This window comes from Lissotriton helveticus, chromosome 9 (genome assembly GCF_964261635.1).
Source record: "Lissotriton helveticus chromosome 9, aLisHel1.1, whole genome shotgun sequence".
NCBI classification, from domain to species: Eukaryota; Metazoa; Chordata; class Amphibia; order Caudata; family Salamandridae; genus Lissotriton; species Lissotriton helveticus.
Window position 1 is genome coordinate 1,170,849,354 of NC_136070.1, and position 25,569 is coordinate 1,170,874,922.

The 25,569-nt window shown below is 44.4% G+C and overlaps 1 protein-coding gene across 1 annotated transcript in view; it reads left to right on the forward strand.

Annotated features, from left to right (window-relative positions):
- The window catches only part of SFMBT1 (Scm like with four mbt domains 1), a 478,713-nt gene that overhangs the window by 292,001 nt on the left and 161,143 nt on the right, over positions 1–25,569 (forward strand). Inside the window, exon 6 of the mRNA XM_078661640.1 lies at positions 11,515–11,603. Coding sequence (XP_078517766.1) covers positions 11,515–11,603 — 89 coding nt within the window. The remainder of the gene's footprint in view (positions 1–11,514; positions 11,604–25,569) is intronic.

The following is a 25,569-nucleotide window of genomic DNA, read 5'->3' on the forward strand; positions in this document are numbered from 1 at the left end:
ATGATGTTTTCTATTTATTTATTTATATATATATATATATATATATATATATATATATATATATTTTTTTTTTCTTTTTTTCTTTTTTTTTTTCTGGAGGGCATTATTAACTCTGAGCAATAAAATACGCTGCGGAATTGATACAACAAATGTACAAACATTAACCATCCTAGAGTAGTATTGGGGCATGAAAACGAATACCCCATTATTACGATCTGCGCAGCGTTGAAACTGGTAAATTAAGCCCAATGGAGGGCAGGATTATGTTGTGATTGTAATGAGCGCGCGGCGTAATAGCGTGATACATAACGGGACTCTAGACATACCAATAAGCAATCTTGATGCAATTGTTTAATATGGGTAATGCAGGCAAAACTACAGAGTCCAGAATTCCCAGCATGGGGACAAACAGGAAGTGTGGAGATCACATGCTTCTTGGGGGTTAGGGTGTTTTTAAACGGTGTGTAGCCACAGCAGTAATTAACCGTGAGCAAGGTAGACTGTTCTACCGAAACGCGTTGGTTTACCTCTGTGCTGTGAATGAAAATAAAATTGCTGTCTAAAAAGAACGAGTGGCTGGAGTTGCGGCTCATCCGTTTTTTTCCTCTGGGACAAAGACGTTGTTGAAATTTGAAGCGGCTTGGTTCTGCCGCAAGAGCCACGCACCACTATGAAGCGCCATTAGGGAAAAAAAGGAACCATCTCGTTGGAATATATATATAAACTGCATGGACACAACAGGGATCTGTTGGCCTATTTTTGTCTGGATAGTGTACCACCTCTACCACGTGGTGGAGACCCCTTACAAAAACTGCGGCGGCTTGAGTCACGCTACATCGTAGATTTACAGAGCAAGAGTCCTTTTGGGCTCAATACACATGAAGAATTAGCAGTCCATTTAGGATATTAATACTCTGTATGTAGATAATTCGCTTTCCTGTATTTTTGTTCTTGATATGCTGTATGAATTTGCTATCGTTCTATATCTTTTTCGTTTCAACCTTTTAATAATCATCATTTTTTGCTTCTTGAACTGTTTTTAATAATACTATGTAATCATAGCACAGTAGATACTGTCATGGCTGAGCCCATCTGTGGGCAATATGAGTTGCTTAATATGTGCCCATCCAGGGCTATATTGAACTTGTGGGTATATTTCCGTATGTAAATATGGTTGACAGAGTGAATAATCAATTGTACTCTTCGTACCCTGGTGTCAGATCAAACATGAGAATGAAATCATATATATCTTTTCGTTTTCAATGTAGAAAAAGTACTTTCAAGATGGCGTGATTTTAGCTATCAGTTAGTCCTTTTTTCATGTTTATGCCATGATTCACTGTGATGATTGCACTGTGTTTTAAATGCAATGGCGGCGCGTTCTCATTTGCAATTGACGAAGGCTCATCGCCGAAACGCGTCTTGTCTGTGCTGGTAGCCAAATAAAGAATTGTTGGCTTTATACCCCCCTGCGAGTGCTGTTTCTATTTTCACAGAATTTGTGAGAGGATTGTGCAGCGAGAATTTGTTTGGTGGGCACACCCCCACCTGGGAGAGCACCCGCTCGCGAGTGCAGCAGGCTGGTGTATTTTCGGAGCAACTATATATATATATATATATATATATATATATATATATATATTACTATTTTATGTACCGTGGGACTCCCACTTCGACGACGGGGAATTATTCAAGCATGTGAATCTATGAAAGACACCAATACTGGAGGGCCACAGTTTACAGGTAAGTAACTTTTGTACTTGCTGGCAGTGGTCTCTTACCCGCCTGGATGCTGTTGGGCAGAGTGAAATTGCACACTGCGGACCAGCGAGACTGAGTGAGTTGTTGGCCTCCTAAAACACTGTGACTTGTCCAGGAGGTTGAACATGGGCAAAGACAGACTACTACGAGGCACCCAGCAGACAAAAGTAAACCAATTTAGGGCCTCTGGTCCTGGGAGGCCCCATTGGCTGAGAGCAGGGCTGGGACCTGCATCATCCACACAGCCTCATGAGTGCACAGATCCTGGTGGCTATCAAGATCTCCAGCATGAATGTGCAAGCAAACGTTGACTTGGTCTCCACAGATGTGAACTAGCTGAGGGTAGGCTTTCGCAATGTTGGCGAGAGATCCTTGGGGACGGAACAGCAAGTCACAGTTTTTATTGCAAGTCTATATTTATCCATTTGTAGTTTTCAGTAGTGCTCTCTCTTTATTGCAAGCTGACTCATTTGACATTATCATATCGAAGGTTATGTGAGCTCTCGGGCGTTTCTTCTCAACTACAAGCAGTGGCAGAGCAGAGTATGAGCTTCATGAAAAGCGTCAACAAAGATTTCACCTCATTAGAACCTGTTCAACCCATCCACCTATCTCCAAATCTGGCCATATTGTAATGCACTTGTAATAAGGTGTATAGGATATCCGTCATGTTTGTGATGGAGTGACATGTCCACTGATCCCTAAATCTGGCCCATAATGTCCCAGTGCCTTAATGTGTAATTTAATCTGGTTGATTCTCTTGTTAACTGCTCTAATGCCATCTTGCCAGTGCAGGAGGAACTGACTGCTCTTAAGACACCTGTTGCCAGCCTTATGACAGCCCAAAAGCTGGAATTGCACTCTGAAGGCACAGAGGGGTGCACCCGGAGAGGTAACTTGTACTTGTTGGATTTCCAAAGGAAATGGAGGTTACTGCTCCAGAACGCTTTCTGGAATTATGGATTAGGACGACATTACCGGAGGCTGGCCTGGCTGTATTTGACTTCGGCGCCGCATCCGCTGGGGAGGGAGAGCCCGCAGACACTAATTGAAGATATCCTTAATTATTGGGATAGAGACGCTGTCCTTCACACGGTTCGGCTGATGGGGAACCCTACCTTTGAGAACAGTGCCATTCGGATCTTCCTAGACTATATACAACGTGTGCAACAGCTGCAACAAACATTTGGGGGAGTGAAACAGAAGCTGAAATCCATGGGACTCAAGTAAGTAAGTTACCTTACCAATCAATCAATCAATCAGGGATTTCATAAGCGCGCTACTCACCCGTGAGGGTCTCAAGGTGCTGGGAGCGATGTAGGGGGGAAGGAGAGCAGAGGATAAGCAGCTCCGGTCAGCCGAAGAGCCAGGTCTTGAGGGTCTTCCTGAAGATGTGCAAAGAGGGGGCGCGCCTGATGTCGGCCGGGAGCTCGTTCTAGGTCTTGGCCGCGATGTACGAGAAGGCTCTTCCACCCGTTCTGGCTCTGCAGATGTGTGGGGTTTCATCAAGTGCGGCGGACCTGAGGTTTCTCTTTGGTGCATGAAAGGATATTCTTTTGTTAAGGTATTGGGGTATATGGAGGCACTTGTAGGCGTGGGTGAGTATCTCGAATGCCACTCTCTTCTCGATGTGGAGTCAGTCGAGGTCTTGCAGGTGTTGGGAGATGTGTTCTTGTCGAGGGATTCCGAGGATGAGTCTGGCTGCTGTGTTCTGTATGGTCTGGAGCCTTGTTGATCCCGGCGTAGAGGGCATTTCTGTAGTCCAGTCTGCTGGTTTATGACTGCATGGGTGACAGTCTTTCTTGATTCGGGGGGGATCCACTGGAAGGTCTTGCGGAGGATGCAGAGGGTGTTGAAGCAGGTGGGGGCAACAGCATTGACCTGTCGGGCCATGGAGAGGGCGGAGTCTAGTATGATGCAGAGGTTCCGGGCGTGGTCCGTTGTTGTGGGTGGGCTGCCGAGGGTGGTGGGCCTCCAGGTGTTGTCCCATGCGGTGGGAGAGGGTTCGAGGACGGCATAGGAGACTATGTTGAGGCCGTGCTGTCTGACGATGATGGCTATCATCATTGGCCCGCATGGACAGCACTCCCATAGTGGGCCAGCTTGGAATAAATGCTTTCTTCAGTGACCACCTTGTGGAGGTGTATAGGGTACTGGCTGGAGGCACAATGAATGGGGTGCAACGCTTCCTAGAGCTCGTTGGTGTTCCCTGGCTTACAGAGGCCCAGAAGAAGGAATTAGAGAGGGAGGTTTGGACGGATGAAATACAAGCAGCCGTACGTGACATGGCCTGTGGGAAGTGCCTGGGTCCTGATGGTCTCCTGGTCGAGTATTATCAGTCTTACTCCGATTTACTGATACCCAAGCTACTGGAGACGTTTTTGGAGGCCAAGCGCAGGAGAATGTTGCCATCGTCTTTGTGTGAGGCCCTTATGATGCTTCCTAAGCCGGACAAGGATCCGAGAGATCTGGGGTTCTTTAGGTCGTTGTCCATGCTGAATGTGAACACAGAGATATTTTATAAAGTGCTGACGACGTTTTGGCATGTAGTGACACACCTGGTGAGAGGCGACCAATGTTGGTGTATGTAAAGACGGGGTATGCACATGAACCTCCAGTGCCTGTATATAATGCACTCTGTTCAGGGGACAGACATTAAGGTGGCACTAGATACTGAAAAAGGCTTTCGATACCCTGGATTGGCAGTACCTGTGGGAGGTGTATATGATTGGGGCCGGGTTTCTTGTCCTGGGTGTAGCTGTTGTATAGAGCACCCACCGGGAGGGTACGGACGAGGATCGTAGTGTCCTTCAGTCTCCACATAGGGAGGTGTCCTGGACCTGCAATGATATTACATGGCTGGGCTTCAGAGGTGCATGGCTTTATGGTGTGCCGGTTGTAATAAATGGGAAAAGGGTCTTCTGGCTGGCCTGGTGGCAGACTGTGACCTAAAGTAACACAGAAGAGGGTCCCTGAAAATGTCAATATTAAGGGGAGAACCAGGGAGAGAAGCAACAAAGAACAAAAACAACCCCATATCTAATATTTATACAATTCGTTAAGATATCCGGAATGAGCAATGTCCCACAGAAAGATTTTACTTAATTTATTATCAAAAAATATATTTTTCATTATTAAAAAGTCCGCAGTACCTTCCTTGGAATCCGGTCCAGGGAAGGCATGGCTTGGCAGTTCGGGCTGGACTGTTCCCATGAGGCACAGGGTCAGACTGATTTGCATATGGCCGTGTCTGAACTGGGGTGGCAGAGTGGGCTAAAGAACAGTGATGGATTAAACCCAGATCTGTTGACTGGGTGTGAGTGTTAGATTGGTTCAGATGCTCCGTCCATCACCACCCCCTTTTGTACTGAAAGAAGACAGGCACATTGACATGGCAAATGTCCGCAATAGTTGTCCATCGGATCTAGACAAATACTTACTGATGGTGAGTGGAAGCGCGATTGTGCCCACGTGAAAGACACCACCGGTACTGTGTGTTTTAAGCTCTCACAGGTCTATTATCTACACTGAGCTCATCTCAGGCCACAGCGTGTGCATAAAATATTTCCTGACCGCACTGACGGGTGCGCCAGATGTACCCAGCTAATTTTCTCCATGTGGTGTGGGAATGCTACAAACTTGAAGCCTACTGGGCTATGGTGATGCGGAAGCTCTGTAGGGTCAGTGTAGCCGGGCTAGAGATAATGGCTCACCATTTCCTCCTTGGCCTTCTGCCGAACCCCATAGCGGGGAGGCATAGATTTGATTTACTGGGGCTGGTTCTAGCCAGTCGGCGCCTTGCAATTCATTAGATTCTACAAACCTCCCACCACCACTGGAGAGATTGCTGACATACCTACAGGAATGGGCTGTAGCAGAGAAGTGTAGGCTGAAGAATGAGGACTGACGATAACACAGAGCATGACTTGGAGCTATGGGGTGAGATGGTGGAGCATTTGGTGATAGCGGAGGGGGAGGACTGAGACCTACTATAGGTGCACCTTGCAGAAGATTAGAGGTCCCCTTAGAAGAATGGAAACATTTGGTAGCAGTAAGTAACAGGCTTGGGAGATGCATCCCCCCATCTCCAGGGGGGGAATCTGGTACAGAATAGTCAGCTACACGGGGGACCAGATCTGTGCCAATGTACGATGTACTGGATGGGAAAGTAACTAGATGGATGACACCTCTCGGTCCCTCCCGGTCCGAACATCTCGTGGCCTGTATATCGCATATGTGCATTGGGGAGCATGCTGCACTGTTAATCTGTTGATGTGGTTTATTCTTTTAGTCTTTTCATATAATATAACAAAGGCAATTAAAAAAAATAGAACTTTATAATGGCTACCCAGGGACTGTTCTTTTCTTTCTTCTGGGTTGTCCCTAAAAAATATTTACAGTAGCTGTTTCCCCCGTACATGCCTGTACGCTAATCTTCATCCCCCCCCTTATAAACTTTTAAGATCATTTATATGGCTTGATGTATATTGTGCATTCTGCAGGTGCGACACTTGCCCCTTCGATGTTTATATAGGGATTCGGCCATGCTTGTCTGTATCCAGTGCATAAAGATCCCATGTTGCTTCGCTACCCCTTGTCACAGTTTTTATTGCAAGTCTATATTTATCCATTTGTAGTTTTCAGTAGTGCTCTCTCTTTATTGCAAGCTGACTCATTTGACATTATCATATCGAAGGTTATGTGAGCTCTCGGGCGTTTCTTCTCAACTACAAGCAGTGGCAGAGCAGAGTATGAGCTTCATGAAAAGCGTCAACAAAGATTTCACCTCATTAGAACCTGTTCAACCCATCCACCTATCTCCAAATCTGGCCATATTGTAATGCACTTGTAATAAGGTGTATAGGATATCCGTCATGTTTGTGACGGAGTGACATGTCCACTGATCCCTAAATCTGGCCCATAATGTCCCAGTGCCTTAATGTGTAATTTAATCTGGTTGATTCTCTTGTTAACTGCTCTAATACCATCTTGCCAAGTTTGCGCTGTATACAACTGCAAAAAATACGAACAAGTTCAATGTAACAATTATAAGTGTTGACTTTTTAGCATGTCAGCCTGTAGTTTCTCAGTGCTCTTTAAAAACTGTTTAGAGAAATACGACTGAGTTCATGACGTAAACGACTTATAGCTGTGTACTCCCTGTAATTAACCTCACGCATCATCTTACCAGCACAGAATCAACAGACAATCTTCTACAAGCAGGCGTATTAGACCTCAAGTATGCAGCTTTACTGCCCTGCTTGCATATTAAGACCTGGTGCACTGGGGCCAGCTATTCTCTACAGAACAGTTAAACACAAACGCTTCTCATTTTGTGAGAAGCAAGGTCTGCGGTGACATATTTGCGCCTTGTTTGTCTGTAAAACTGTCATTGACCTATAGATCCTCAAACCTATAGACTCACATAAAACATGCCTGGAAAATTTTTCATGATTGCAAATTATATTATTACATGCAATAGGGAGTGGAAAAAGAACAATAATCTCATGTTTTCACAACTACTGTGCAATGCTAGCTATCAAAATGTATTTCTTTAAAAACAATGGGAGGAGGCTTCAGTCCCTCCAGAAAGGAGAATTGCAGGCTCGAGGCCCATATATAAATTCTAAAGGTGTGACATAATTAAGTTTGTATCAAAGCCAGGCATTTTAGTTTTTGGGTTTCGCCTGCCGAAGGCTGCGCTCTGCGCAGCTTTTCGGCGCAGGCGAAATCCTTTGCTTTCAATAAGGAACTCGGGAACGTCCCCCGGCTCCCATTGGCTAGCTCCATAAATGGAGGCTAGCCATTGGGTGCCGGATCTGTCCGTCAAGGCCGGACCAGATTCGGGGGAGTTCCCGAGAATTTTTCTCTTTTGCCCACGTCATGCGGCGGTGGGCGGGGCTTTTTTTTTGGCTGGTTGAGGTTTTTTTTGGCCATTTGGCGGCCGACCGCCGGCCGAGGAAGTCCAGGCTTGATTGACCCCTATGGCCCCACTGCTCCGCACCAGGATTCTCCTATGGAGTATACCCGTCTTGTGGGGTTATGTGTTCAGTCAGATACCTTCTTTATTAAGGCACATTAGTCCGGCGTTTTTCCTTCACCCGGTATAGAGGCAGGCAGTCAGTCATTCTTTAATTTTTTCATTTGATGGAACGATACTGCGCATGCGCAGCGTCTCCTTCACGACTTGCGGCAGCCACTCTGCACTCGCACTGAACACTGCTCACCACTTACTAACGCATGCGCAGACTCTCCAGTGTGATCCCGGAAATGGAGCACACCACACCCGGCGCCACGAGATTTGCGGCATACTTATAGAAGGCCGAACACCGTCAATGTAAGGCAGCCGCTGGAAGGGGTAGGTGCAGAAGCACGAGCATCCTGCTAGAACCATGAGTAAAACTCCCCCATTAGGGGGACGAATGCGTGGTATCACTGACTCTAGTACACACATGGGGCTGCAAATGTATTAGATAATGATTCCTCTTTTTCCCAGTATTCCTGGATGCTTGCACGACCAGCGCCGCATAGCCTCCGGAATCTGGACTTTGACAGAGGGTAAGCGTGTGAGAGCTGGTGAACGGGTTATGGCATGCCAATGACATTCCAGCTAACGTGTAATTGCGCTACCTGCACATGTATCCTCGGCACTAAGCATACCGTGTGTTGCGACGCTCATCCAGACACAACGCCCCATGAGGGCTGGCGACCACCGTGTCTGGAGGGGGTCGTGGTCCCACTGTGCTATGTTGTACCCTTTTGCTCTTGTGCGCACGACACGGCACTCTCGTTATAACCATGTGCCCACCATTGCAATTAGCCGGGGTCGTGAGTGTATACTGAAGAGTGTTAGACAGCATGGGCGTCGTCAAGCGTGGGTGCATGAGGAAATGCTTCACTCGCTGTCGTGGTCCCGTGCTCCCTGCCTTGACCAATGCTACATGCCTGTACTTCTACTCTTTGGACATGACTCGGACCCCTTATACCCCTTCCCTGAGGTCACGGGAATGTCACTATGTGTCTGTGTGTCTATATGTGAACCCGGCTGAGGGTTAGCGTTCCTGGTCACCGATACTAGGAACCTTTTAAGACTAGACCTTTACCATTTTTCTTCTCTCTTTCCCCTTTTGTCTCCATATTTACAGGCACATATTTCAGTATCTACCTACAGAGATGCTTGTATGTATGTACCTCGCCGTGTTTATCGATCGGGCGGGGGCTCACTTCGGGGGCCGCTGCTCTAATGATGGTGATTAATCTCCTCAGTTTGTCTCCGGGCACGATCACCCCCACCTCCCCCCTCCGGGGTGAGTCAGAGACGGGCTGGGAGGAGAGCGTTACAAGGGGATGCCTCGGAGGTTACTTGAATGACGGGGGCGGGAGCGGGTCTAAAGAAGCAGCGGTCATCTGCTTACTCCAGCCCCCAGCCAAATTCAATACTCGTGTTTAATTGCACTGACCTCCTTGCGCCGAGGGAGGGGGCGGCCTCCTTCCGCTGCACATGGCGTGGGGGGTGTTCATGCAGGGCTCTGGCACACGGGGACGCCTGCCCGCAAATAAAAATTATTCGGCTCCTCAGACTGGAGACAACCGATTTTTAACAAGGTTAGACGGAGGCTAATGGGACGTGCTAATTCCTCCTACTTCTCCAGACCTCTCTGCCGCCTCTCCCCCTCCCTCCCCCAACCCCCCTCTCTCTTCGAGAAGACTGATCGGGAAGTGGTGTAATGGGTCTTAACGCTAGCTCTACATTTTTTCGCTGCTTTCTGAGAGCTCATTTTCCTAAAGTGTGTTTTTTTGTTTCGCCTGCGTGAACCCTGCCAGCATTATCACCTGCAACATACAAATGACCTGAAATGCGAAGAAAAAAAAAATAATAAAATAAATAACACAACAGAGCCATGATGCAGAAACTGAACGCTGTGCGGCAACGAAGGGCATGGGGTGTTTCTCGTCACCGCCACCCGGGCCAATAGCAGGCAAAGCAGCAGGCGGCGTCAACATACTGTATAGCTCTATGGATGTATATATGTGTATATTCATGACGTAGACGCCGGGGGCGTGGGCGGGAAAGACGAGAGGGCGGGGGTCTGTCATGTATTTACTTTGGCAATACTTGTCTGACTTGTCGTGCCAATAAAGTAGATTGTATCATGTTGTGAAGGATGGGCGGGCAGAGGAGAAAAAAAGGGGAGGAGGCAGGGAGGGTAGAGGAGTAGAGAGGGCAGAAAGGGGGCGGCAGGGCAGTGCAGGGGAGGAAAAGAAGGAAGGAGGAGGGCAGAAAGAAGGGGAGAGGAGGAGGCCACGAGAGGGAGACACACAGGGGAGGTTGGAATGAATTGCTCGTCTTGCCAGCTGGAAGGCTCGGCTCCCTGAAAGTTTTCTCGGTGTCCTTTCGCTTGTCTTCTATCGGAGCGGACCCTCAAGGTGACATCTGGCCCGCCCCACCGGCTCCGCGGCAGTGCACACGCCCCTTAGCCCCGGCACCGACCTGCCAGTCGGGCTCCCCGGATGTGGCTCGAGCGCTGTGCCCGGCTTCCCACCTGCTCTCCCGGGTCCGAAGGCGCCTCAAAGCCTTGTGCATCTAGGCTGCATCACATTGTTGCCAGGCTTCAAACCTCCGATTGGCACAAGTCTTACTGTATTTAACCAGCTTGTCTTGCTTTTGCCCAGTTCTTCTCTTGGATACTTTATTCTCTGCGTGGGTTTATTTCGGGTGACGCGCGCTGCTGCGTATCTCCCCTCGTAGCTTGGACCAGCCCGTGGGTTGCAGGTTATATTTTTTTTTAATAGAATTTCTGTTCTGACAGCCACCGACCCTCCGTTTTCTTTAAACTGGATTTATTTCAAAGATTTCCGGTGGAATGCACGTTCGCTAATCGCCACCCTCAGCCCTTGGCACGGAGCGTCCCAGGGAGTGCCCGGACCTCCTCGTCGCTTCAGTGGATATCAGTCTGGGGCGGGAAGGCTGGCTGCAGTGCTATGGAGTGCTAGCGAGTGCCTAGGGAGTGCTAGAGAGTGCCTAGAGAGTGCTAGAGAGTGCAGAGTGACTAGGGAGTGCTAGAGAGTGCAGAGTGACTAGGGAGTGCTAGAGAGTGCAGAGTGACTAGTGAGTGCTAGAGAGTGCAGAGTGACTAGTGAGTGCTAGGGAGTGCTAGAGAGTGCAGAGTGACTAGGGAGTGCTAGAGAGTGCAGAGTGACTAGGGAGTGCTAGGGAGTGCTAGAGAATGCAGAGTGACTAGTGAGTGCTAGGGAGTGCTAGGGACTGCAGAGAGACTGCTAGGGAGTGCAGAGTGACTGCAGAATGCTAGGGAGTGCAGAGTGGCTGCCGAGATTAACCTAATGGCAATGTAAATGACAATGCCATTTATTTATCTGTTTTCAAAACCAACAAATAAATACAAATTTTGTCATTTACAATGCCAATAGCTCTAACTTTTCCAAAGGCGAAACCATTGCATTGTAAATGCTTGTTTCTTGTTGGCTTGTCAGGTTGAGTGGTAAATATTCTGGACCATTGTTTGTTTATTTTTCTTTTGTGGTTCTGCTTGGATGTGGTTGCCAGGTGTTGGGGCTATTGTGTGCAGTGAAGCATAGAGGACCGTGTTTGGTATTACTCAGTGCTTAAAACTGCTGATATTGACTTAAATTACAACACTGTGGTCATTAAGTAAATCGGTTATAAGGTGCTACAATTGTTCATGCACCAGCTTGGACGCCAGTACAAGTAATTGTTTTCATTCCTGCACTTAGGTATCAAGGAGAAGATCTCTGACTGGAAAGAATTCCTTCAGCAGACGCTGAGTGGAGCTTGCAGTGCTCCTGCCAACCTTCTTGATGGCGTGAGTGCTTGTCTTTACTTGCAAAAACTGGAAATGGTGGTTTTGTTGGGGAGATGCATGTTTTCCAATGCAAATTGTATTGATATTTAAATTTGTGTTTAGAAGTAACCCGGGTGAGGCCAAAGGTTTGAAGGAAAATTCACCAACAGAGTTTTAGTTAGTTGAACTATACGTTTATGTATTCACAACTTTGCAATTAAATATCAATCATCAGTTGTGCAAAAATAGTTCCCTTAATATTTGCACCTGGGCATCAGAAGAAACCTTCACCTGAGATCGAAACCTAAGCCTGCGTTACCTTCTCAGGTGGTTACATTGCATGGAGGTATAGTACCAATGACAGTGTAAGAATAAAACATTCATCCGCACATGATCTATTGAATGCCTAGATATGAACTAATGCATTCACATCGTCTGTTATCGAAAACATTAGGAACTAATTCATGCATCCATTGTCTATTATTGCAAGCATTAAACTGTGTTGATTAATTGAATGAAACACTATTTTCAAATAGTATCCGGTAACACTGTCTTTTATAGGGATATTACAATTGCATTGTTTTTACCTAAGACCACCTTAAAATACATTTTTTAGTGGAATCCGAGCTTGAAAATTACCACATATTTGGCACCTTATAAGACTGTTGAGAAATTTAGACCTACGCACCTCCGAAGCAATTTTAACGAATATCAGCCAAATCTACAGATACTTCCTATTAAGGTTTCGGCTGGAGTGAATAAGAGTAATGATCTTTGTATTTAATATAGCACCCTATGCTGTAGAAGAGGCAAACATAATGTGAAGAACCTCAAAGAAAGTAACAACTTGTCCATGAATAGAAATTTATTAGAAAATGTCCACATTTAGTTTTGGTAGAATTTATTGTTACATTTATGTTTCGAGACTCCTTAAACAGAAAGGAAATGTTATTACTATTTTATTAAAGTTAATTCGACCATATAATATATACTTTTAGAAAAGGAAAATTTTTAAACCTTTAAAGGTACCAAAATAGAAAATACAATAAAATCTTTTGACATTAACATAAAAGGACCAAAATTAATATGCATGTCAGATATTTGCCATTTCCTATTACGAACGCCCTTGATAATAAGGTGATCTATAATTAAGGCTCCTAGTTTTCCGTTTTTACTGATCAATACAGACAGAAAACAATGTTTTTCCTGTCTGTATTTATTTTTAAAAGCGGTAAAATACAGAAAATTGCGCTTCTTGCGAGTGACTCTCCAAGGTGTCCTTTATGAATTGCAGGCCAACAGATGAGCAGATAGATATCATGAGTAGTTTATAAAAAAGGGCGAGATTTCCTGAAATACAGGCATATGTTGAAATATATTTGTATATTATGTTAATACATACCTGTAGGTGTAGTGGTTTGTCATATTTGGCTGCTTACTTTGCTAAAGTGTGACATTCATCAAAATATTGGTGCACTTATATCAGTTAAATACATGCGGAATGATACAGTTTTACAAATTCATTTATTCTCAAAACACAAAACAAATATGGATGAATACCAGTAAGATGGCCAAAAAATAAACATGGCTTATGCTCAGATTATTCCACTGAATCTGCACTGGTCATAGCCATGGAGGAAGTCCGCTGGCAAATCCTGATCCTACTTGACCTGTCAGCTGGGTTCAACACGGTCAATCACTCAGTTCTAACGCAACGACTGAAGGCAAGTGGGATTCGAGACAGCGCACTGGCCCTCCTCACCTCCTTCCTGTCAGGCAGAGAGCATAAGGTCAGGTGGGAGAATCTTAAATCCAACACATTTCATCTCCCTTGTGGAGTCCCTATGGGGTTGGCGCTTTCACCCACACTATTCAACATATACGTGACTCCACTGACCAAACTAGTTAAAGACCACAGTTTCTCACGTGTGTCTTACGCCGATGACACACAAATCATAATGTTCATGGCATATAAGCTGTAGAATATATACTTGTGCATAGATCGCCATCTGGTGTTGGGCTCGGATGTTTGCACTTTGTTGTTGTATTGGAAGAAGTTCTTTGTAGTCATGAGATAGGTGACTTGTCCTTAGGACGATAGTGCTCATGGGCATCGGCTCCATCCTCAGATTGTGTTTTTTCCACCATCGGGTTCGGATGTAAATTAGTGCACTCCGGGGTCGAACTTGATCCCCCTTCGATATTGTTTTGATCGCGTTCCCCTTCGACACGCATCCCCAAAAAAATGAATCAAGACCTTCGATTCCGGCCCATCAGGCCCTGTAGTCAATGGAAAGAACTCCATTTAAAAATGCCCCATGTGTGGTGCTAAATTCCCACACACTGATCTCCACGAGGTCTGTAACCTTTGCCTCTCTCCAGAATATGAGGACAAAGACTGCGAGGCCTGTGCTTCTTTCAGATCAAAGAAAACTACATGTGATCGCCGGGCTCAACATCACGTAATGTCTCGATCAACTACCTCGGCGCTAGACGACCTCTTCGATGCAGACCCCGATGTTCCAGAAGAACAACAACCAGAGGATGAAGACATCGGCATCTCCGAGGCCGACGAATCAGATGCCAAGGATCAGACAGTTACTCCAGGTCAACAGATCGTGAGTACCCAGATCCAGACCCCTGCCCCATCTAAAACAAAATCTAAGGTTTTGGTGACACCTTCGCGCTCAGGTCGACATTGTGATAATACTTCAGATGCCCTCTGGCCCGGCTCCGAAGTCCAGAGACAAGCCTTCAGGCGGCTCGGGATCGAGCCAGCCACATAGCGGTACCGAAAAACCATCCCCGGCAGCGAAACAAAATTCGAAGCCAGAGACAGTGTCACACCCGGTTATTCGACACAGAAGATGGCTTTGACGCGGAGTTCTTCGGCACGAAACACACCGAGGACAAGCCCTTGGAAAAAAGTCCATAAATTTCGGAGCCAAAAAAGATTTTGGAATCGAAAACTCCGCCAAAGCATAAGGAGACCAAGACCCCTCCTAAAGCTACAGAGCCTAAACCAAATCACCACTCCGAACCAAAGTCATCGGTTCCAAAAAAAGACAATAGCTCAAAGGAACTGTTTCAACCAGATCCCTCGGATCCAAAACAAAAACTCTACACATTGATCCTGTAACCGGCCATGTCATCACAAAACCACCTAAAAAGAGGAAATTGAACACCTTAGAGGCACCTGAGATACCCTTAAAGAAGAAAGACATAGCAATTTCACCTTTCAGATCCTCCTCTCCCCCTCCAAACCTTCCAACTATACCACTTTCTCCAGCACACTCTCCACTGCTTCCTTTTTCACCTGCATCACAAGATGAGGAAGAGGAATTTGGGTGTGGGGATGGGGATGGAGACCCACAAGGGGATGATGATGATGATGATATCCTCAGTCTCCCTCCAACTGACCCTTGAGAGGATTATACTAATATCCCAGATATACCTGAGCCAGACTCCTATCCATCTAAACCATCCCATCCAGACAACAACATAGGTTTTGCGCATCTCATAAATAGAGAAGCCAAACCTCATTAGGTAGAATTACACTCAGACCCTTTGGAGGAATATTTTTTATTAGAGACTTTTACACAATCACAAAAGTCAACAAATACTTTACCTATGTTAAAAGGTATTATTAAACATGCCCCAGATGTGTTTAAAGACCCTGTCAGGGCTAGAGTTCTCAACCCCAGCGTTGATAAAAAATATAAACCAGCTCCAAATGATCCAGCTGATATCAAGGAGCAGCTCCCTCTACATTCTCTAGTAGTGTCAAATGCCCGTAAATGGGCAAATTCCCAAACAACAGGTGACGCCCCTCCTCCGGATAAAGAATCTAAATTATTGGGCGTATCTGGTAACGACGGCAAAGTACTGGCGCATTGCCAACGCCAAAGCTTTGCTGGCCAGGTATGATAGAGCGCATTACGATGAGCTTCAGACACTCATGTAACATCTTCCAGAACAATATAGGTCTAAAGCTAACAACCTCATACAAGAGGAAAAAAGCTAATTACAACAACCTCTATCAAATGTGCTCTTGATGCAGCGGACACAGCATCTCGTGCTGTTAACACAAGCGTTTTACTGTGCAGGATGGATACAATGGATGCACCTCAACTGCTTGAAATGAAACACGCAGAAGACTGAACTCATGGAGTTCCGTACTGGCTCATCCATCTGGAACTCTGCATGGTGGCCGGCAACAGCAGGAGCCTGTCCTACACCAGTGGTTTAAGTAAGAAACCTAGGCGTAGTTTGTGACACACGGCTCAGCTTCTCTTGTCAGATTAACCAGGTCACCTCAGCCTGCTACTTCACACTAAAGATACTGCGAAAGATCCTACCGTTTCTTCCAATGGAATTGAGGAAAACCGTGGTGGTAACACTTTTGTTGTGCCGGATTGACTACTGTAATGCCCTCTACCTTGGGGTTGATAAACGGCAGTTAACTAAACTGCAAATCTCTGCAGAATGCAGCAGCCCATACTATTGAATATCCCTAAATTCAATTGCATATCGGGGCATCAGGAACCTTCACTGGCTTCCAGTCAAGGAGCGCATAGAATTCAAGGCACTGTGTCTGATTCATAAAACCTTGTATGGAGGCAGTCAAACGGAATACTATAAATTATTTCAATGGTACAGCACTAGACGCTCACTAAGATCAGCCAATCAAGCACTGGTAATTGTCCCTAAAATTAAGAAAGGCAAATGCCTCTCTTATCTATCTCCCAAACTCTGGAACAAGCTGCCTGCACAAATCAGACACCAGCCAGTTCGGTCGAAATTCCGGGGCCTACTAAAAACCTGTCTCTACCACATAGTAATGATCTGACTTTCCAGGCTCCACGTCTTCTCCTTCGCCAAGACGCCTCGGCATTCGAGTGCTTTATAAACCTTTACTTGCTTACTTATAAATATTGATGAAAATGTGAAGAAAAAAAAATACCATAAAACCAGGAGCCCCATCTATAATTCCCACCTTTACCATTTCATCCAGGTTTCCCTCCAGCAATCAATATTGACCAATGGCTACCAGAGAATCATTTCATATTCTTCTTAAATACTAAACTGAGGTGAGCTAAATTATATGCTGCAAAGAAGAACTACTACTTTTTATATCCAAATCAGTACACCAGTAGCTAAAGCTCATTTGGACCATCTTCTTTAATTTCCTAAGCTCTTCAGGTCAATGCATTTCATTAACCCTAGCTAATTGACACATACTCACTTTTAAGTCATCCACTCATCTACCATTCTTCACCAACACTGACCCAAGCCTAACTCAAGGAAGAACAATAAATGGGTGGCACATAGTCAATAGTTCTGCATTTCTGATATGGCATCTATTTGCACTGGAGTTAAGCTTCTTTCAAGGCACCAACTTTCTTGTAATAATAAAAACTGGCAGTTCCTAAACTTCTTTTGCTGACCTCACTTACATGTGGAGAAATAGGATTTACTCAGTGCTGCACCAATACCTGTTTAACTGCTCTATATACATGTAACTAGTTAAACCACAACATCTTGAAAAGTAGCAAGTTGGTTTGGATTCATCCTCTTCACACTACCTCTCTTCTAAAACTTTACCAGTTGTGACCCTTTTTTTAGATTTAAGCTTATTTTGTGGAATATTGCTGTAAGAGATTGGATTATTATTTGGGGTGGGTCATTACCCACTTTAAGGAACAATCACAATTCTTGTTAGATTGATCGCTCAAAGTCACTAAATGAACCTGAGCGCAATCGTTTGTTGGCTTTGGTAGGTTTTATTTAGGGCAATGTATAAAGTATTTATGCAGGACCAAAACAGTAATAAAGTAAAATGCAAAACAATAATAACCTCAAACTGAATTAGAAAAAATAGAGTAAAATGTAAAGAATGAAATGACACCAACATGACAACAATCCAATAAGGGGACCTAGAGATATGATTTTTAAAACGTCTTAAGTAGAAATAGCTACAAATACATCAAGGAAACAATGATAGTAAATTGTCGCCATAGACCGGGACCTAGGTGCAATTTGAGGCTGACAGCAGTTGAGCGTGGGTCAGATACACTGATGAGGTTTGTCCTGGGCAAAGGTGTTACCTTCCGACTTAGGGCCTGATGGAGCTATCGGCGTTCAGGTTACTTCGTCACAACGGGGACAGATATCCCATCCGCCAAAATATAAAGCCCATAATTTCCTATGGGATTTCGATTTTAGCGGATGGGTTATCCATCCACATTGTGACGGAGTAACCTGTCCACTGATGCCTAAATCCAGCCCTTAGTCTTTTAAGTCCCATTCCACCACAGGAGTATACTTCTAAAGTGCCCAATGAACTCTGAGAAGGCACTTAGAAACTCACAGGGTGTCAGGCAAAGCAGGGTCCGGTTCTCTGGTCAGCTGGGTACTTCCAGAAAAGGCCTTTTACAGCTTGTTATCTCCCAGTGGCCACACAGGTCAACCAACTGACCCCACATCTTTGTCCTGGGTACAAGAAGGAGAAGGTCTAGTTCTTCAGGGCTCCACTCAGGTCCCAGACAGCAGGTCAATTCAGCTTCTAATCTTTTGTGAGTCTAGAAAGTGTCCTGAAGTGGGTTCCTGGTGATGCCACATTTAATCCTGGCATGAGCTAGTGGGAGGGGTAACTCTTGGTACCTCCCTAACTAATGAGGTAAAAATTCCTGGGTACCCACCTTTTCAGTAGTTCCTGTTTGCCTTACCGCACACAGGCCCAAAATGCATGTGTCAGGGCATTTTCAGGATGGTGACAGTCTCCAGCCACACTAAACATGGGTTATGATGGTTGGGGGTGTGTATGTGGAGTGTACTACGGTAATCCTTTTGTCCTCCCTCACCTAACACTAAAATCCAGTTTGGAGAAGGTACTGTACTGACATCAAACCCAGAGACAGAAGTCTAGCAGGACAAAAGGAGAGTGAATACACAAGAATTGTGTTGCCATCCTGTTCTCTCCCTTTCAAGTGCGCCATAAATTATATTTAAACCCAGCAGACCTGGCAAGCAGAATTAGACACTCCCACAATAATTGACATAGTAGTGTTAAAAAGGGTACCTACTGTCAGGCTCCTCTGTCCAGAATCTTCAGGATTGTGCTGATGCTCAAATGGGGTCCATCACTCGACGGCCCCATGTCTGGAATATATATATATATATATATATATATATATATATATATATATATATATATATATATTACCTACTGGCGGTCGCCAGTAGGTATATATAGTTAGGATTTTTTCTCTATGGGATTTTTGAAAATTCTATGTCTAATAACTTTGGAGTTTGTGGACGGAATTGGCTGAAATTTTCAGTAAAATGGCACATTTTGTTTCTGAGCAGCCCTTGAAAATTTGGGGGGGGGGTTCGTCAAGGGGGGGCCGAGAAAAAAGGGGGGTCCCAAAACGTGTTTTTAACATTGAGTTTTCCATAGGGCGGTTGGCCTCACTTTTAGCCCGAACGGCTGATTGGATTTGCACGAAACTTGGCAAAATTGTAGGGACTGGTAGCCCGATGTGCCTTTTGTAGGTCTCAATATATGTGCTACAGTGGATTTTGAGAAATTAACGTTTAAAAAAAGATATATATCTGTAACAGCGGACCGGGCAGCGCTCCAGGACGCGTACTTTTCGCGCAACGGAGCTTTGTGAAGCGAAGCTGATTGGTTCTCCGGCGTCTGTCAACATTCCAAACAGTCCGTAGCGGCCGCCATCTTGTCTCTCGGTAGGATCGAGAGACAAGAGGAGGCCAAAGCGAAGGGGCAAATGACCATAAGGGGGAATAGTAGATCCTCGCTGACCCCCTAGGTTTGATGTGGAGGTTTTAAAAGGGCCCCGCGGGGCAAAAAAAAATAATAATAATAATAATCGAACGGCTGAATGGATTTTCACGAAACTTGGTAAAATATTAGGGACTGGTAGCCCGATGTGCCTTTGCTAGGTCTCAATATATGTGCTCTAGTGGATTTTGAGAAATTAACGTTCAAAAAAAGATATATATCTGTAACAGCGCTCCGCTTCGCGTAACGGAGGTTTGCGAAGCTGATTGGTCATTCTGTCACTGGGCTATAGTTGGGCTACATCTGGCTGATATTTGGGCTACATTTGTTTTTTTTGTCTCTGGCGGCCATCTTTGGGCTACATTGGGCTACATTGGGCTTCATTGGGCTACATTGGGCTACATTTGGGCTCCAACATATATATAGGCCAATGTAGCCCAATATATATTTTTCAAAGTTAATTTTCGTAAAAACCACTGGAGCATATATCTTGAGACATAGCAAAGGCACATCGGGCTACCAGTCCCTACAATTTTGCCAAGTTTCGTGGAAATCCATTCAGCCGTTCGAGCTAAAAGTGAGTCCAACCGCCCTATGGAAATGAAGGAAATGAATGGGTAATTTGTAATTAGCAAATAGCTAATCGCAAACTAGGAATGGTAAAGAATCGCTATTTATTCCTTAAAGTTCGCTATTTAGGAAATGCAAAAAACTTTGATGATACATATGGCGGTTCATCTCGAACAAGATAAGAAGCATAGGGATAGATTTATGATGACTGGCGCATCACCAGGGATGTGTTAGTCATTCTGTGCCGCTGTTCCGTCACCTATGGTGTGCTGCATTTACAATGCGGCGCATCATGGGGCAAAAACAGCACAGATGCGTGATGTAACTGTGCCGTAAAGGTGGCGCATTGCTGGAGTTGTATCGCACGTGTGATGAAGCTCCAGGAAGGGTCGGGGGTGCCCCTGTTGCAGGGTTTCTGTTCTCACACAGAACTGTGGACAGAGGATTGGAACCTCGGCGAATTAGGGTGCCCCAAAACTCACCTTAGTACTCAAAAACCCCTTAGCAAGCTAGGTACAGTGTCACATTGGATATAACAAACTCTCAATGTTTAGACAATCCAGAATATGAACTTATAGTACCTCAGGATACGTGGAACTCATGAACAGTCGGTCGTTATATATTTCTTAGAAACCAGAACATGGAGTTAAGAAGAACACATGTGTATTTGAAATGTTTATTTACTAATGCCGTCTTCTCAGGCGTAGTATCTTAGATAATACAAGTACACATATTATCAGTAGCAAAATTACCAGCACAGTTACTAGTACATAAAAAGCGAATGGTGACAGTATGTTAACATGCTGTAAATGAATAAGAGTTAGCAACACTTATAAGCAGCCGCGGGCCGTGGAGGGAGTTACGGTGGGGCGGGGAGGGGGAGGGGCAGGGTGGAGAGGGCTCCACCCTGCCCCTCCCCCTCCCCACCTCCCTGCCCCACCGTAACTCCCTCCACGGCCCGCGGCTGCTTATATCTCACCCTCCCTAATACACATATTATATTATTTGCTAAGAAGGTCTCTTTGTGTTGGTTTAGGGCGTGCCCATACTTTAGTGTCTTAGATTTGAAGGAATCACATCAGCATACACCAGCTCTCTCTTCATGTGAACCGCATCAAGTGTTGTGTATGTGTGTTCGGCAAAGCAATATAAAACCCGCCTCATGCCCAGAATTGGCAGAAGCTGCACTTATGTTATGAGTATGAAGTCGTGGAGATCAGACCTCATAACAATTCTGTATCGTGTTGTTCTTGAAACTTCAGCACTCGCTGTACAGATATAGTTTAACAAGTAAAGCAGATAGTAGAGCAATAACATATTATTCTCATGTAAATCACGATGAACTATTAGGTTGAAAGCTAAAGCAACAACTAAGTGTCGTGTGCAGAAGTTGCAAAAAAGGAAAAATGGCGTTTAAACCGGTAATGAGCCCATGCTAACTTAACACGGTGTAAAGATATCCAGGACCTAGATGACACCTCCCCATGATCCGGAAACGAACTGAATAAGATAATAGAAGTGCCATCTCATGAGAGCAGATTGCAACTTTATATGTGGACGGTCCGCAAGGTAAAATATTAAAAACTAGGAAAATTTAATGCTAAAGAAAAATAAAACAGCCAAGTACTTTATCGAGTCTTAAGCCAATAGGCAAGCTAAATAATAAAAACTTGACAAATAAGTCAATGAATTGTCTATGAAATGCTAGTACTCAGCATATCCAAAATGAAAAAGGTCTATGACATAACTGTGTATGCAAAATAAGCTGCAACAGCCTCCAATAGGAAGTCACCGTCTTCATCCGAAAAGAGTTCAGCCATCCAATTTAAAAGCGGAAAAGAACATACGTGCTCTCCCAGCACCGGATCCTCTATCACCATCAGAGGACAGCTCGGTGGGTTTTCAAGAAAGCTCTGTTCCAAGAAAGACTGTGTTGCCGCCAGTAAATTCCAGGGACCAATTAGTCCATGCATCAATGCCACAGCCATAATCCTTTCGCCAGGACAAACCAACTCGTGAGTAATGATAGGAGTCATCAGCTGATTAAAGTCGACGTCAGGAGAAACCGGTCCGCAGAGACACAAATCAATGGCCCAATCGAAATCACAGGTCAGGCAGTGAAATACAGGCTGGACACAGGTGAAGTAGGAGAATCGAAAAGATAATCCATATGCCGTGCTTAATATCGCCAACGGCATTGTGCCATAATATTCTAGCATGCGATTGCGGAACAGTGTCAGCAGCTGCAGGGCGGGAGGTTGCATAGGAGGGACATCCATATTTAAAAATGTAAAAAAGCACAAGAGCGTCCGCTGGTAATGCAAGTAAAAATGGCAATCCACGAAGCAGAGTGGAAAAAATAGAATGAAAGAAAGCAGGGATGACTCCAAAGATTTTCTCAAATGAAGTCACGAGACCACTGGTAACAACTTTAAAAAAGTGCGCCAGGGCCTTTGTGGAGGATGCGTTAAAGATAGTCCGAACCATCTTGCTGAAATGGAAAGGCAAATCTGAATTGAAAAGGGTCTGCACCTCTGTACGGGTGTTCGCTATGTGAAGCACGAAAGTTTCACGGGCCGAACTCAAGGCCACCTCTCTCTGAGACAAAAGAGCTCTTATTCTTGCCATGCCGTTGAAATCTGCTCCCAAGGTTGGTATTTGTGGCGAGATTGAAAACTCCCTATGTTCATGTGTGGGAGGAAATAGAACATTTCTGCAGCAAATAACCCGTTCACTTACTGTTACGATAAAAGGAATACTTTTAATTAACCCAGAACAATCTTCATTATTGAGCATCAAATAACTACCATTTTCCAACAACTTGAACGTGGGGATGATAGCAGGAACTGGCGTGCCTTGCAACACGCAAGCCATATTTGGTCGGTGTTTGTTGCATGAACCGTGTAACTGTATGTGCCTACACATTAGTGAATGATCTGGCGTCTCAGTGCATTCCTCTCCATTCAGATAAACTTCTTGATCATCTTTGAAACATCTGTATGTGTATGGAAGCGACCAGACCTCATGAAGAAAAGCACTACCTAAAGGTTCATACCGACCTATTGGTATATATTTCATACAATTTGAAAACTTATATAAAGCAAAAGGCAGCGTTATTAAACCGTGGATAAGGCACGTTGCCAAAAAACCCGCAATCCTCTGCTGATGATGTCACTGAGCATGTCATGAATGATGTAATATGTGACATCATCAGCAGTGGATTACGGGTAATAGTATCTCTAGTTTACTCCCCTATAGCTGTCTTTCTTTTAACATAAGTGTCTGTTTCCTTCCCTTATACTTACTGTTTTTGGTTCGCTTCCGGTTCGCGTACCGGCGAGCGAACTAAGAGAAATAGAGGTTGGCACAGTTCCAAATATTGTACCAATTTTTTAATAACGGGGAGGTAGTTCTGAAAAGAACTTTTTTTTTTATTGTTTTTGTTGTTTTATATTTTTTTTATTATTTTTCGGAACATTTTTTTACTTTTTGAATTTTTCTGAACAGTTTTATATTTTTTTGGGTTTTTCTTGGAGGGGGCAATGAAAACGATTCATTGTAAAGGGCTCAACAGGAGCAACAAAACTAAAAAAAAGTATTTATTATTTTGGGCGTTTCGTACAAACTTGCATATGATAGTCAATAGCTCTGTTGATCAGAGTGATGCTTCTTTCTCCGTAGCAAATGAATCCATCGCAATATACGCAGATGTGTTTTACTTCACCAAATCTCATTTGTATATTTGGCATCATCTCCCTGCCCTCTGGTCCCGTTACTTCCGGTACAAAAGATCTTCTGGCCATAATAGGGAGATTATATAGGTCGTTCCGAAACTGTGCAGCACTGTAGTTGTTAGGATGCCACCTAGTCATATGGCGATGCATTGTGTAGTTTCCGAAACTGTATTTTTTCTCGGTTCCTCTGGACAGTCTATCTTGACATATAAGGCAAGTTACGTATCTTGCATTTACTTTTTTCTGACCTTTGGGAATTTTAAAAAAATGCCAAATGAAGTTTTCTTTCCGGTGAGACGTCCTGGGCTCCTCAGGCAAAAACTGCCTCTCTTCGTGCTCGTCGTTCTGTTCCTCTTCTTCCTCTTCTTGTTGAATTATAACTTGAGCAGGTGGTCCACTCTTCCTTGGATGTGGTGGAGGTGGTGGGGAAGCACCAGCTGAAGCTACTAAAGAAGCCATTGCTCAGTGATCACAAAGGGTCTTTCTCTCACAATGATGAAAGTCAGAGTGAGGAAAGAAGGAGGGATTTTCATAATTTGGGAAAAACAAGAGTTCTCAACCAATGAAAAGTGTTCATTTTAGATTATATGACCTAGTCTTACATCATTAGGAAACCAAAAGTGAAATGAACCAATGAAAAGTGTTATTACCAAGTCACATGACCTGCTGTGTTTACGTTAAGCGCTTTGCAGGGCCTCCCGGTTTGCTTCCAGAAACCTGCGCTTTGCGACTCGCTTCGCGTACCAGTTCGCTAACGTAGCACGTCATATGACGTATCACGCGACAACGTGAAACGTCATGCGGACGGGAGGCGTCACGATGTTGTTTTCTAACGCGGCAGTTGCGGTAAAGAAACGTTTACCGGCTCGCGGTCTATTTCGCGGCATCAAGGTCAGCTAACGGCAAGCTTCCCGATTCGCGAAGCGGGAACGAAGAAAAAAAAATATTAAAAAAAAAAATTATTCATAAACATATAAAATATATTTTTGGATTTAAAGAAGAATACATTTTACAGCTACAGATATTAGCTGTTAAAAAACCAATGAAATTCACTGAAAAAACCATAGGTTATAGACCATATATAGTTAGGAATTAGCATTTACAAAACCTTGAAAATTCACTGAAAAAACCATAGGTTATAGACCATATATAGTTAGGAATTAGCATTTACAAAACCTTATTTTACTCAAACAAAACCATTGAAATTCCATATATAGTTAGTTGCACTAACTATATATCGCGCACCCGCAATCCACTGCTGATGATGTCACATATTACATCATTCATGACATGGTCAGTGACATCACTGATGACATCACTGATGACATTTCAAATGACATCACTGATGACATCACTGATGACATCTGATTTGACATCAATGACCACATCACTGATGATATCATTCATGTGACAATACAATGCATCTCCTCACATTTTAATATAACCTCTGTTTCACCCAGTGTTAAATACAGAGTATAATTTTTGAAACCATTGACACACCAATACTAGTTACTACATACGCACTCACTGATTGCTATGTCTACACACACATTCACTCATTCACCCATACAATCATTCATACATACAATCACTCATCTTTACAACACTATCATATGCACTCATACACCTATACAGACACTCACAGTCTGCCACTCATCCATGGAGTTACTCACACACGTAGTCAGTCCTGTTAAAGAATCAATGACACTTCCATTTTCTTGTCTATACAGTTAAACATAGAGCACCTTACATTTTCAAACATATACTAACACATACTTACCTTCTTATAGAATCATTGATACAAGTACACATTGATCTGCACAGAGTCACACACCTCCCAGCCAGCCAGCCACACACACACTCAGTCTCCCATACAAAT